Source organism: Ranitomeya imitator, chromosome 2, assembly GCF_032444005.1.
Source record: "Ranitomeya imitator isolate aRanImi1 chromosome 2, aRanImi1.pri, whole genome shotgun sequence".
NCBI lineage: Eukaryota > Metazoa > Chordata > Amphibia > Anura > Dendrobatidae > Ranitomeya > Ranitomeya imitator.
In genome coordinates this window covers 170,888,562-170,901,988 of record NC_091283.1, presented here as the reverse complement: position 1 = coordinate 170,901,988, position 13,427 = coordinate 170,888,562, and the positions used below count along the sequence as shown (strand labels likewise).

The 13,427-nt window shown below is 43.1% G+C and overlaps 1 protein-coding gene across 8 annotated transcripts in view; it reads right to left on the bottom strand.

The window, feature by feature from the left end:
• The window catches only part of EHMT1 (euchromatic histone lysine methyltransferase 1), a 117,302-nt gene that overhangs the window by 88,810 nt on the left and 15,065 nt on the right, over positions 1 to 13,427 (bottom strand). For 4 of the 8 annotated variants that reach the window (XM_069747964.1, XM_069747975.1, XM_069747967.1 and 1 more), the window contains exon 1: positions 4,190 to 4,271. The exons of 3 other annotated variants lie outside the window; for them this stretch is intronic. In XM_069747964.1, coding sequence (XP_069604065.1) covers positions 4,190 to 4,213 — 24 coding nt within the window. In that variant the 5' untranslated portion in view covers positions 4,214 to 4,271. Of the gene's footprint in view, positions 1 to 4,189; positions 4,272 to 11,151; positions 11,278 to 13,427 lie in introns of those variants that run through there. One more of the 8 variants, XM_069747969.1, reaches the window with a different exon arrangement.

Below are 13,427 nucleotides of genomic sequence, written 5' to 3'. Positions count from 1 at the left end.
CCCAATACTTACCGTAATTTTATTATTGACCCCCATTATATCTTACAACCAGATTTGTTGAAAAACTGAATCTTCTGGGTCGGATTTTCTCAGATTTTGTCGGACATTAAATAAAAAGTCATTCATGCAAATCTCAAAAACTGCGACCCACTCATAGGTGAGATCGATCAGGATTTATGGTCTTCACTTAAAGTTGTAGTGAAGGCTAATTTCTCCTTCAGGACAGTGCAAAAGATGGCATATGGAGACTTATAGGCCATGAATTTCTCCTTTGGGAAAATGTCAAGTTTGCGTATGGAGACTTATAAGCCATGCAATGTTCTCTGGAAAATGAGAAGTTGGCATATGGAGACTTATAGGCCTGCATTGCTCTCTGGCAAAATGCATGCAAACATCCTCTTGAAAGTGAACAGGGTCTCTAATGCCAGTTATCGGAGGTAGCAATCCTAGAGGTTAATATTGATCCTTGAGGAAAATGGATTAAAAAAAACACACACATCAAACTTTTGTGTGGATGCCTGCAAAAAAAGAAAAAACACAAACCTCAATGCTTACCCTATGAGTAAATATGTTGTTAAAGAGCCTTACCAAAGACTTGAAAAAGGAAGCCAAACCAGGATCGTCTCGAAACAGGAAGGAAAAAACTAAATTTGCAAACAACTGCTTTTTGGGGTTTTAGCCCCTAAATAGTGTAAAGTAAAGACTGGTTGGCTGGGTGAGAAGACAATTATAAAAGTCTGTGGGGTGTACTTTGCACTGACAAAGGGAAAGAAAAAAAAAACACAAAAAAAGCTGTTTACAGAGCTGGCGGTCTTTTCCTTCTAGAGAAGTTTCTGCATTGGCTCTATATTCTAAGTTTCATGGTAAGACTCTGTAAAGGGTTAATAAGGACAATAATGACAGTAAATGTCACTAGGAACCACATTATTTTTGAAGAATCCATCTTAAGCCAACTTCACAGGTCCGTTTTCACACGTACCGGAGACATGTACACACGCACACCCATTATAATCTATGGGGCTGTGCACATGTCCGTGATTTCACACGTACAGTGTGTCTGCGTGACCCACACCCAGATCCAGGCATGTCCGTTTTTTTCCAGTAGCAAGGATGACGATACGCACCGCACACGGATGACATAAGTGTGACATCTATGTGCTGTCTGTGTGACACATGCCGGTATAGAATGCAATATAGAACTTACAGATTTTTAAGTGTTACAAATGGCAGACGTACACACGGATGGCATACGTACTGCCAAAATAAAACCACGCAGATAGTAAAAACGGGACAGTCTTAAGTACACTTTTTTTTTTAATCGGACGTGTGAAGGAAGTGTTAAAGATTCATTGCCGAAAGACAACCTTCATGGACATGTGGGTAATCCACAGTCAGGCTTCGATCAAAGACTGTATTTATGCCCGGTAGTCCTCGGCTCCCAACTTCTCAAAGTGGACAAGATTTCCATGGAAGACTGATTTTGAAACCATTAAGTCGTTCCTGAAGTCAATGTGCAGATTACAAACTCACAGGAAAAAAGAAAAAAGTGGCGCTACCTATGGCTATCTCTGTCAACTTAAACTAGCACAATCTCATTGCTACTGGATTTTATTTAATTCAAGCCCAGGAGTATTTTGAAAGAACATATTAAAAAGTTTGCAGAAAACATTCAGAACGTTTCAGCCCTCTTGTCCGGCCTCTAAACCCTATACTTGTCCGCCCTGACAACCATCTAATAACTGTAAGAACTTTGAGCTACTTTATCTTCTCCAGGTCAAAACACGAGGACTCCATGTCACCCCCCGAGACTTCCAGGACAAGCCTTGCAAATGGCAGGATGCCACTCCAAGAGGAGTTAAAAGGAAATAGGTTCATCCAAAGAATTTTAACCATTCAGGATTGTAAAAATGCAAGAACACAGATGTGTCCAGCACAAGTGGAGAATTAGACGCAGCCACATACAGTCAAGACATCGGGCTCAATGTCATCAGCTCACCCCGACCACAAGGCTCAAAATCCTCCCTGTTTGGGTGAAGATCTTCTATAAAGGTGCATCCCACTGTTTGCTTTTTTATTTTATATCTCTGTTGCCTTTTTAGTAATGCAAATTAAAGAATGACTCTGGGGATGGGTGGCGGCGACTGCAAACTTTCCACCGTCCAACTCCTTAAGAAGAAAAACACTGGAGGGGAAAAAAGGAAGGAAGGTGCTTGCTTGATGCTTTTAAGCGAGTAAGCAAAAGGGCGAACTGACGTACCTCCACCACAGACCACTCAGATTGTCCTCCAGTAGCTGCTCAGGCCTACCCTGGTGTCTCCATGAGCCTTCAGCACTAGGAGTAGCTGAGGAGCATGCTCAGTGAGAGCTCCTTCTCTCCAGCAGGAAATCAGCTCATGGCTGGTCGGCTGTAATGTGGAGAAAGTCCTTGTGCTCCGCGAGGGCCACCAAGGCTTGTCTCAGAGGAAATGCATGTACTGTACTGTGCATAGAGTGCAATTCGAGCAGAATAGATGGACGCCAGACGGTGCAACACACAGGAGGGTAGCACTGTGTCCATTAGTCTATACTTGGAACTTGGGCTGTAGCTTTGCTCACCATATTGGTTGTCATGATCTCCAACCTGCGGCTCTACAACTCTTGCAAAACAACAACTCCTAACAAGCCCTGGCATGCTGGGAGTTGCTGTTTTGCAACCCTTGGAGAACTTAAAAGGGCACTCATCAAAACTGTATTATCCCGAGCAACAAGCAAATCACCTAGCTGCTCCGAGCACTGCAAGAATCTGCTAGGTAAAAACTGCCCACGAAACACTAATTTGCCCAATAACGCTATACCTATGCCATGCAGCAAATACAACTTGCCGGTAATTATAACTTCTCCATTATATCCTACATTAGGTTAAAATTAGGAAATAAAAAGTCACGTATAACTTCAACCTACAGCCTGGAAAATACAAAAGGAAGTATGCAAATCACAACAAAAAAAAAGTTCAAAATGTTACCATTTTCCATGAAGAAATCCAAAGCGCTCAAAACATAAAATAGATATTTAAAAAAAAAAAAAATTCTAAAATAAGTTTAAAACAAAATCCTACAATTATATTAAAATATAAATAAATTCAAAATGTAAACGGAAAAAAAAAAAATTGTGAGCATGAAAAAAAGGGAAAAAAATGATATAAAATTCAAGAAATTATATTAAAATTCAAATTCTAAAATAATACCGTACTTATGGGAAAAGTAAAATAAAAAAATATACGGTACATAAGAGAAATAAATACCAAAATTGATACTAAATAAAAATTGAAGCCTAGAAACCAATAAAATCAGGCAAATACAAGAATATCTGTAGAAAAATAAAACAATTTAAGAAAAATAATAAAATAATTAAAAAAAAAATCAAGAGTTAAAAAAAATAAATAAATAAGCCAAACAATGAAAATAAAAATGATGACTCTTAACTACTTTCTTCTCTTGGCAATTTAATCAGCCAGTGTCTTAAAGGGCCAACACAATAATACAATTCCATGGTTTTACAAGGTTATGATCCCCTATAGATTTCCAATTGAGATGCCTTTGTCTAAGACGACAGAGAAACCAAAACATGAGAATGGAGCCTGTCTAACAAGCTACATACAATATGGAGGCTACTCGATGCAATCAGGTTTCAATGAAGCCATATAATGTGACAAAAAAAGCAAAGGTCTCCTTTCTGCAAGTAGAGCCACGGGTAAATAGGTGCACTGAAGAGTTAAAAGACTTCATTGCCACCTCAAGGAGGCCACCTTTCTGATATATATTCCTAATGTCGTGCCCATTACCCACAGAGGGTCTGGGGCAATGAGGACGCTTGGATGGTCATCGTGTGGAGGATTACATTGTGCAACACAATGAACACAAGATGACAAAAACTAGGTCAAGTAACACAAGGTGGGTGCTACCTGGAAACTTTCCAAGTCAAAGAAAGGGAAGGGGAGAGGAGAAGACAGATCTGCATGCAGCAACCCAAAACCCAGCAGGACGAGCCTTTCACTAGGAGAAGAAGCATTAGCCAACACTTGAAATATGTAAATTGTCTCTCAACAGCCTGGAGGAAACAAAGAGTCTGACAAGTCAGCAGCTCCAGAACCAGCTGACTGCGAGATAATATGGAGCAGGAGGGTGATCTGAGCCCCGATGGGCTGACGTACCTCCACCACAGGCCACTGTGCCATCAGATTGTCCTCCAGCAGCTGCTGAGGCCTACCCTGGTGTCTCCATGAGCCTTCAGCACTAGGAGTAGCTGAGGAGCATGCTCAGTGAGAGCTCCTTCCCTCCAGCAGGAAATCAGCTCATGGCTGGTCGGCTGTACTGTGTCAATAAAGAAAGATTCCCCCTAGCCGAGCAAGGGCCTCCACCAAAGTCCAAGTCAAGGCACTGTGCTCCTTAATGGAGGCTAGGCCAATTCCTCACACTAATCATCCCTGAAACAGCAACCCATCATCAGCACAAGGTCACAAAGTGTCGGCTTTAATGATACATTGTAACTCCGTGCACGCAAAATAGTATCCAATCTGCACATTTCAGGCTCGGACTCTTGTAGACCTGCAGCTGTACACTTAGATGGCAAGCTCTGATGTCTAGCGTTTGGGTTACAGCCAAGATTACCCTACGTCCTATAAGGTTATATTCCTCGTATATGGCCCCTCTGCTTCCAAATAGTCCTAGATAAAGCCCAGTCCCAATGATCCTTATGTTATAGTCTATGGATGAGCATGGAGCATTTTCTGCAAAGACCACCAGAAATCAGCGAGTCATGATCCGATGACACTCATGACTTCCTGACAACCCCTCCACGGATCTGTCCATGGCAAGGTAGCAGGCAGTTTCCCCACCGTAATGATTACACAAAGGATTTTTGCTTGTGCAGCACATGGACTCAACTTTACTGCTACAGTAATAAGCTAAGCAAAAATCCAGATGGAAAAAAAAATTAAAAATTAACTGAGTGCCCATCCTGTGTGAACACGCCCCAAGACATGAGAGAATTTACTAAGAAGGGCATTTCATATACCCGTCTTAACCTGAAGGGCTGTAGAAGACAACGTGCCAAATTTACCAAGAAGGGCATAGAAAGTTATAGCCTATTTGATAAAGGGGATCTTTACTTTTGATTCTGGGTATACCTCTTTAGTAAATTTGGTGCATCTTTCTTGCTTAATACCATCTTATCTGTGGAAGCTCTGCGAAAGCACTAAACCAAAAGTCGCAAATGTGGCCTGTCAAAGATCATTACAGCACGTGGCCCATCGGACCAAGCCACAAATAATCACCACCATCGTTTCAGATGGTGCGAGCTGCTTTCCTAGATTAAAGGTACCGTCACACATAGCGACGCTGCAGCGATACCGACAACGATCCGGATCGCTGCAGCGTCGCTGTTTGGTCGCTGGAGAGCTGTCACACAGACTAAGCGCAGGGCAACGCTTAGTAACCCGATGTTTACCCTGGTTACCATCCTAAAAGTAAAAAAACAAACACTACATACTTACCTACAGCCGTCTGTCCTCTGCTGTCGCTGCAGCGATCCGGATCGTTGTCGGCATCGCTGCAGCGTCGCTATGTGTGACGGTACCTTAAGGCTGAGTTTTCATCTACAGAGACAAATGTTGGATAAATACCCCTCTGCGTCCATCAGATAAAGAAAAAAAAAAATCCATTACCGAGGACGGATTGGCCATCTGCTACTGCAGTGCCAACCCTAGAGATGGTCACACTCTCTGGCTTGGTTCACTGTCATGGTGGGACCTCGCATTTATTAAATATCCGCTCCCTGCAGGAACTGACCAGTGACTAACCGCATGCATCTTCATGTAAGATGTCGGCCTGCTGCTGTACTCCGGATGTGGTGTAACTACTACTCCCAGCATGTTCCCGACAGCCGCAGGCATGCTAGGAATTGTAGCTGCGTGAGTGCTGCACATTGCTGGCCCCAAGTGTACAGCAGTGGTCTCCAAACTGTGGGGGCACATCAAGAGCTGAAGTTTTACAGAAGTTGGAGAGCCACAGGTTAAAGATGACTGGTCTATAGCAGGGGTCCCCAACTCCAGTCCTCAAGGCCCACCAACATGTCATGTTTTCAGGATTTCCTTAGTCTTGCCCAGGTAATAATTGCATCACCTGTGCAATGCAAAGGAAATCCTGAAAACATGACCTGTTGGTGGGCCTTGAGGACTGGAGTTGGGGACCTCTGGTCTATAGTAAGAAAGGTTTCTATCCGCAGGAGAAGTGGGATACCCAGAAGATTAATAATGCTTGTGTATTGACCTCCATGTCATCCAACCAGAAGAGACAACAGATTCATCGGTCAATGAAGGGATGATGAGAGTAGTGGATTTCATGATGCAGCAGATCTAAAATTTTGATCGGTAGATACTATGCAATTGCATAACTAGTAATTAACAAACATTACCCCTTAGGGGACGTGCCCACGTTCAGGATTTGACGCTGTGTATTTATGCAGCATGAAACCCGCAGTGTCCAGATGTTACAGCCGAGAGCAGTGTTCGCCAACTCCGGTCCTCAAGAGCCACCAACAGGTCACGTTTTCAGGATTTCCTTAGTATTGCACAGGTGATGGAATTATTGCCTGTGCAGGTGATGCAATTATCACCTGTGCAATACTAAGGAAATCCTGAAAACGTGACCTGTTGGTGGCTCTTGAGGACCGGAATTGGGGAAAACTGGCCTAGAGGATGGAATTTCAAGAAATCCCATGTCCACTATGTGTGTATGTGTATTGAGGTGTATTGAGGACACCGACATGCGGCATGTTTTTCAGGACCGCAGCATGGTAATTTCTCTTGCAACAGAAAATAAATCAATAGAATGCATTGGATGCGGTAAATCTGCGCGGTTCTGGGCACACATGCAGATTCTCCTGGGTTCAATAGACGGCAGCACTAATAATATATATATATATATATATATATCCCATCCACTTTGCTGCTGTAAAACACTGCAGCGAAGATACGCAGCTTCAAAAATGCGATAAAAGCTCATCGTGGGAACGTAACCTTAGATCCCAGTCAGAGGCCTCACACAGCCAAACTAAATCTCATACTTTGCACTGACGAGGGTCAATACCACGAAACATGTGTCTGCAAATTGAGATTCTAGTCTGGCTTTTATCCTAAGGCTAGGTTCACATTGCGTTAACAGCAGCCCATTCAACTCATGCGTTAACGGACTGCTGTTAACGCAATTGCCGACATGACATCGCTCTAGCGCACATAGAGCTAGCAGATGCTCTATCTGCGCTAGCGGTGACGAACCCGGAAATGCTGCAGCCCGCGTCCCAGGGTCCGTCACTCAATGACAGCACATTGCTAGCGCACGCCCATTGTGGGCGTGCGCTAGCGATGCGTCCGACATAGGACTCAATGGCAGCGTTAATGGACTGCGTTACACCGCGGTGTAACGTAGTCCATCTAATGGACGCCTAAAACGCAGTATGAACCAAGCTTTAGTCATGTGGCAGGGCTCCTTAATTTCTCTCCATCATTGGGTGTAATAATACGCCAATGTCAGACTCCCCCGTTTGGTGAGGGCTCCAGCACTGGAGCCCACACCTTTCCGGGCACATGACAGCTGATCTATACCTTTCCGGGCACATGACAGCTGATCTATACCTTTCCGGGCACATGACAGCTGATCTATACCTTTCCGGGCATATGACAGCTGATCTATACCTTTCCGGGCATATGACAGCTGATCTATACCTTTCCGGGCATATGACAGCTGATCTATACCTTTCCGGGCACATGACAGCTGATCTATACCTTTCCGGGCATATGACAGCTGATCTATACCTTTTCGGGCACATGACAGCTGATCTATACCTTTCCGGGCACATGACAGCTGATCTATACCTTTCCGGGCACATGACAGCTGATCTATACCTTTCCGGGCATATGACAGTTGATCTATACCTTTCCGGGCATATGACAGCTGATCTATACCTTTCCGGGCATATGACAGCTGATCTATACCTTTCCGGGCATATGACAGCTGATCTATACCTTTCCGGGCACATGACAGCTGATCTATACCTTTCCGGGCACATGTAAATCCCGCCCATCGGTGACCCAGTCACATGATCACGGGTCACCGATGGGTTGGCGTGACAACCAGAGATCTCTAGCAGACCTCTATGGTTGTCACTGCCAAATTGCTATGAGCACCGCTTCATGGTCAGCGCTCATGGCAAGTGAGCATTTCTGCTTCACACAGGTAATCTGATCATCGCCTGTGTGTAGCAGAGGCGATCGAAGTACTGCAGCTTCTAGTCTCCCATTGAGACTATTGAAGCATGCAAAAAGTAAAAAAAAGTATGTTTTTAAAAATATTAAAATGAAAAAAAATCTAATACGCACATATTTGGTATCGCCGCGTTCAGAATCACCCGATCAATATAAAAAACAGAGTTAACTTGATTGCTAAACAAAGCAACAAGAAAAAAATTAAAAACATCAGAATTACGTTTTTTTTGTTGCCGCTACATTGCAATAAAATGCAATAATGAGTGATCAAAACATTGTATCTACACCAAAATGGTATCAATAAAAACATCAGCTCGGTGTGTAAAAAATAAGCCCTCATCTAGCCCCAGATCATGAAAAATGGAGACGATATGGGTCTCGGAACATAGTGCAATTTTTTTAAACCAAATTTTGGGGGGGTTTATTCACCACTTAAAATTTAATAAAAAAGTTCCTAGACATGTTTGGTGTCTATGAACTCGTAATGACCTGGAGGATCATAATGACCAGTCAGTTTTAGCATTTAGTGAACATGGTAAATAAAAAACACTGTGAAATTGCACTTTTTTTTTTGCAATTTCACCACACTGGAATTTTTTTCCTGTTTTCCAGTACACGATATGTTAAAACCAATGGTGTCATTCAAAAGTTGTCTCACAAAATCAAGCCCTCACCTGGTCATATTGACCGAAAAACAATAAAGTTATGGCTCTGGAAACAAGGGGAACAAAAAAACGAAAGCGTAAAAACGGAAATACCTCTGGTCATGAAGGGGTTAAAGGGTCGATCGTGACTTTTAGCATTACTATGTCCAATAGGTGGCGCTAGAGTCTCCTCTCTGAAGGGACAGTTTGTAGAAAGTGGCTCCACGCAGGCTGCTGTTCACACTTATTTACAGCCTGTCAGCCTTTGCTGAAATTTTGTAGGCAATTATATTGCAGAATGCGGCTTTATTCTTGCTACTAAAAATACCAGAATCCTTAAGGACCCCTGTTGGGGGACAGATAAAAAAATGAAAGCAAATACATATCAGATATACGGTAAGCACTGTGTATTCTGGCGTAAAGCAAGTCACCATTTATGAGGCTATTTGGAACAGGTCCACTGATGCAAAGTTGAGACTAATGTGGGTGCAGGACATGTAGTATTTACTGTAAGAGGTGAAAAAAGTGGGGGAAAAAAAAACACAAATCTGTGCAACAGCGACACCCGCAGGAAGTGCAGCGAAAGTGCAGGACATGAGCTGCAGAATAACAGTGCGCCGTTTCTTGGCCACAAATCTACAACTTACAATCACCAAACAATGACACATACACTGAGAAAAATGTACCAGTTTCATCTGTGATTTTCATCCGCATTTCATCAGTTTTTCTAGTATGGGAAATAAATAAAAAGTTTATCCACCTTTTCCTATCTGACAGTCTCTGAATATGGCATCCGAGTTCTGTCAGATTCTTTCACCAGCCCACACACTTGCATGGCCGATTTTGACCCAACACACATATCAATCATGTCTCCATGATTTTACTAGTCAGACCGAAGATATAAAAAAATAAAAAAATCTGACATGTTAACAGCCCCATAGCCTGCCCTAGGTACGAGAGCTATCCGTGAACAACACGACCGAAGCAGAAAATCCCCCTTACACTTGTGTCATCTGTACAACTACTGCAATTTGGAAATATAAAAATCTATTCAACTATTTCAGATTATTAATTTTGCTTAACCCCCAGTAAATCTCACCAGTGGGTGGGCACCCAGCTTTCTCAGCCACCTGAAAGGCCAATCTGCCTACTAGTCTAGAAATACATTCCCTGTTCCAAACATTGGGAGCTTTTTTATCTAAGGGTCTGAGGACAGTCACGATGATCCCTCAACAGAAAGTTAACTTTTCTTTTTATTAAAAATGTCTTCATTTATAAAATGTTGTGATTAAAATGTAATGCATTGTATTCATTCATAATAAATTATGTTTTTTGTAGCTTTTTATTGGTTTGTATTTAAGTTTTATAATACTATGTTCCTTTTTATCTATATAATTTTTTTTTATTTAGTTGCAATTTTCAGCAGAATATGTAATGCTTTTTAATTGGTGCAAGTAGTTGAGTGCTTTGAATAATAATAATAATAATAGCTAATCATGAGACTGCCTGTTGCTTGTAGCCCCCAACCTCCTCATTTTGACAAAAGAAAAGAAAAAAAATCCACATGCACCAGGTGGGCATCTAGTGATATCTCTGGACACCTAAGCTCCTCCAGGGTACAAGTCTGAATAGGTGTGTCTCTGTAGAGGCCCCCAAGAGGTGAGCCACCCCATCCATTAACATAAGACCCTCAAGACCTAGATAATGATATAGTGCTCAGGAGGAAGGGGGCTCATAGAAGAACTCTACAGAAATGCCCGTGTGTCACGGCAGCCAGCCATGGGCCACATCTGAAGCCTCTACCCTTGGTCACGTTTCTACAAATGCCGCTTTAGTTCCACACGTGAGGTGTGTACACCGATAAAGGAAGGTGGCACTGCGCGCTGGCGATAGACGGGACCACCCGGGTGCGGCCAATCTCAGTCCCTGCCGCTTATCTCTTCTCACAGCCATCTCCATCTGGACCAGACGCCTGCAGGAAATCTAGACAGGCCCAGATTCCCAGGGAGACGCGATTCTCCCGGTGGTCGATTAATCTCACCATTACCATCTTATTAGACTCTAATTGTGTGGAGATTCCCAGGAGATGGGACAATGTTAACCCTCTGGTTGCCAGGTATATGTTTCCACAGCAGAGGCTTTTCATAAGGGCACGTTGACGAAAGGGTTAACCTGTTTTTCTAAAATGGAATTTAATCCAATCCTTACCTATGGGCCAATCCGGAGCTTTCGGCGAGGATTTCTCACACTCCCCACAGTAATGACATCTGTCGTAATGCAACCCGACTGCTAACGAGATCCCGGCCACATCGGCTTTATGGCATCTATGTCCATCTGCATACAAAGGGTTATAATCAAAAAGCCACAATGGTCGCCCTCAAGTTCACCACATGCTGTTTGGCCTTTTGGGACATCTAAGAGGACGTAAGCTTGGCCATAAGAGGCCGACTCTCCTAGCCAAAACACGCAGGCCCTGAATTAGAGGCCCTCTAGTAGGGATGTCAAACTCTAAACACACAAAGGGCCAAAATTAAAAACTTCAGACAAAGTCGCGGGCCAACCATGATATTGAAAAATGTGAGGAAGTTTTCCCTTTTCATCAAATATAAAGATGAACTTTTCATGATAGGAATCGAACAATAAGGGTAAAGGTACCTTCACACTAAACGATATCGCTAGCGATCCGTGACGTTGCAGCGTCCTGACTAGCGATATCGTTCAGTTTGACACGCAGCAGCGATCAGAATCCTGCTGTGATGTCGTTGGTCGGGGCTAGAAGGCCAGAACTTTATTTGGTCGCTGGACTCCCGCAGACATCGCTGAATCAGCGTGTGTGACGCCGATTCAGCGATGTCTTCGCTGGTAACCAGGGTAAACATCGGGATATTAAGCGCAGGGCCCTGGTTACCAGCGTAAACGTAAAAAAAAACAAACGCTTCATACTTACCTTCCGCTGTCTGTCCCCGGCGCTGTGCTTTCCTGCACTCACTGTGAGCACAGCAGCCGGAAAGCAGAGCGGTGACGTCACCGCTGTGCTTTCCGGCCGCTGTGCTCACAGCCAGTACAGAGAAGCAGAGCGCCGGGGACAGACAGCGGAAGGTAAGTATGAAGCGTTTGTTTTTTTTACTTTTAGGATGGTAACCAGGGTAAACATCGGGTTACTAAGCGCGGCCCTGCGCTTAGTAACCCGATGTTTACCCTGGTTACCGGCATCGTTGGTCGCTGGAGAGCGGTCTGTGTGACAGCTCTCCAGCGACCAAACAGCGACGCTGCAGCGATCCGGATCGTTGTCTGGATCGCTGCAGCGTCGTTTAGTGTGAAGGTACCTTTAGTTCTCAATACATAGGGAAAAGATCACGCAAAAATAAAAAAAAAAAACAATACAAAATGGAGATTACATTAAAGAGAGCGATAAAATAAATCATGGCATGATCCAAAAAAGTCTGAAAGGGCAAAGCCCCACTAGCACTGACCCTTCTCTAGCAGGTTAATAAAAAGTACTTAGCTTTTATTGTACTATATTAAAATAGTTATTTTATGGAGTAATGAATTATGACTCCTAATTTGCCATAAATAGATTTAATTATTCAATATATGTGTATAATCTAATCTATTTACAGCAAATTAGGATGGTCATATGTAAGGTGCTTTCATTATGTTCAGCTCCCGTCCATTGGTCCTGTCGGGACATACATCTGAACCCCGTGGAAAACCATAGACTGTTATGGTGCTGACAGAGCGAATGTTAGCCTCCATTATAGTCTATGGCCCCATTGGCACATACATTTGAATCCCATTTTGTGAGGGGTTCGGACGTAAGCCCCGACGGGGCCAACTAACGGGTGCAGAAACGCGATGTGAAAGCACCTTCTATGTGACCATCCTAATTTGCCATAGATAGATTAAATTATACACATATATTGATTCTATTTAAGGCAAATTAGGAGTCATAACTCATTACTCCATAAAATAACTATTATAATATCTAATATATAATCGCCTAGAATACTACTTCCTGCAATTTGTGCCAACTTCCTGTCCGGAGCTAATGTCCGGAGATAAGTGACGTCAACAGTGTCCAGTGTCTGATTGGTTGCCGCCTGCTGCGAGCGACCAATCAGAAACGTGCCGTACTGTGACACACTCCGCCCGCCATTTTGGTGTGATTTTTGAATTTTTACCTCACAGCAAGTTTCTACTGCGTGGAGGCGGGCCCAGTGACGTTGCTCTTCAAGCTCCTGCCGAATTTCGTCAAAAAAATGATAATACCATTTACCAAAACTATATATATTTAGTTGTGAAGTGGTTCAGTGACATTTTCACACCAATTTTGAACTTTTGTTTGGTGTTTTCTCCATATACTGCCTATTATTCACTGACTGTTATACTGAGAGACTGCCGTTTATTAACCTCTTCTTTGCCACATTGGGTATATTGCTCTATTATTTGCCACATAAGGACATTGTCCATTATTGCCCAGCAAT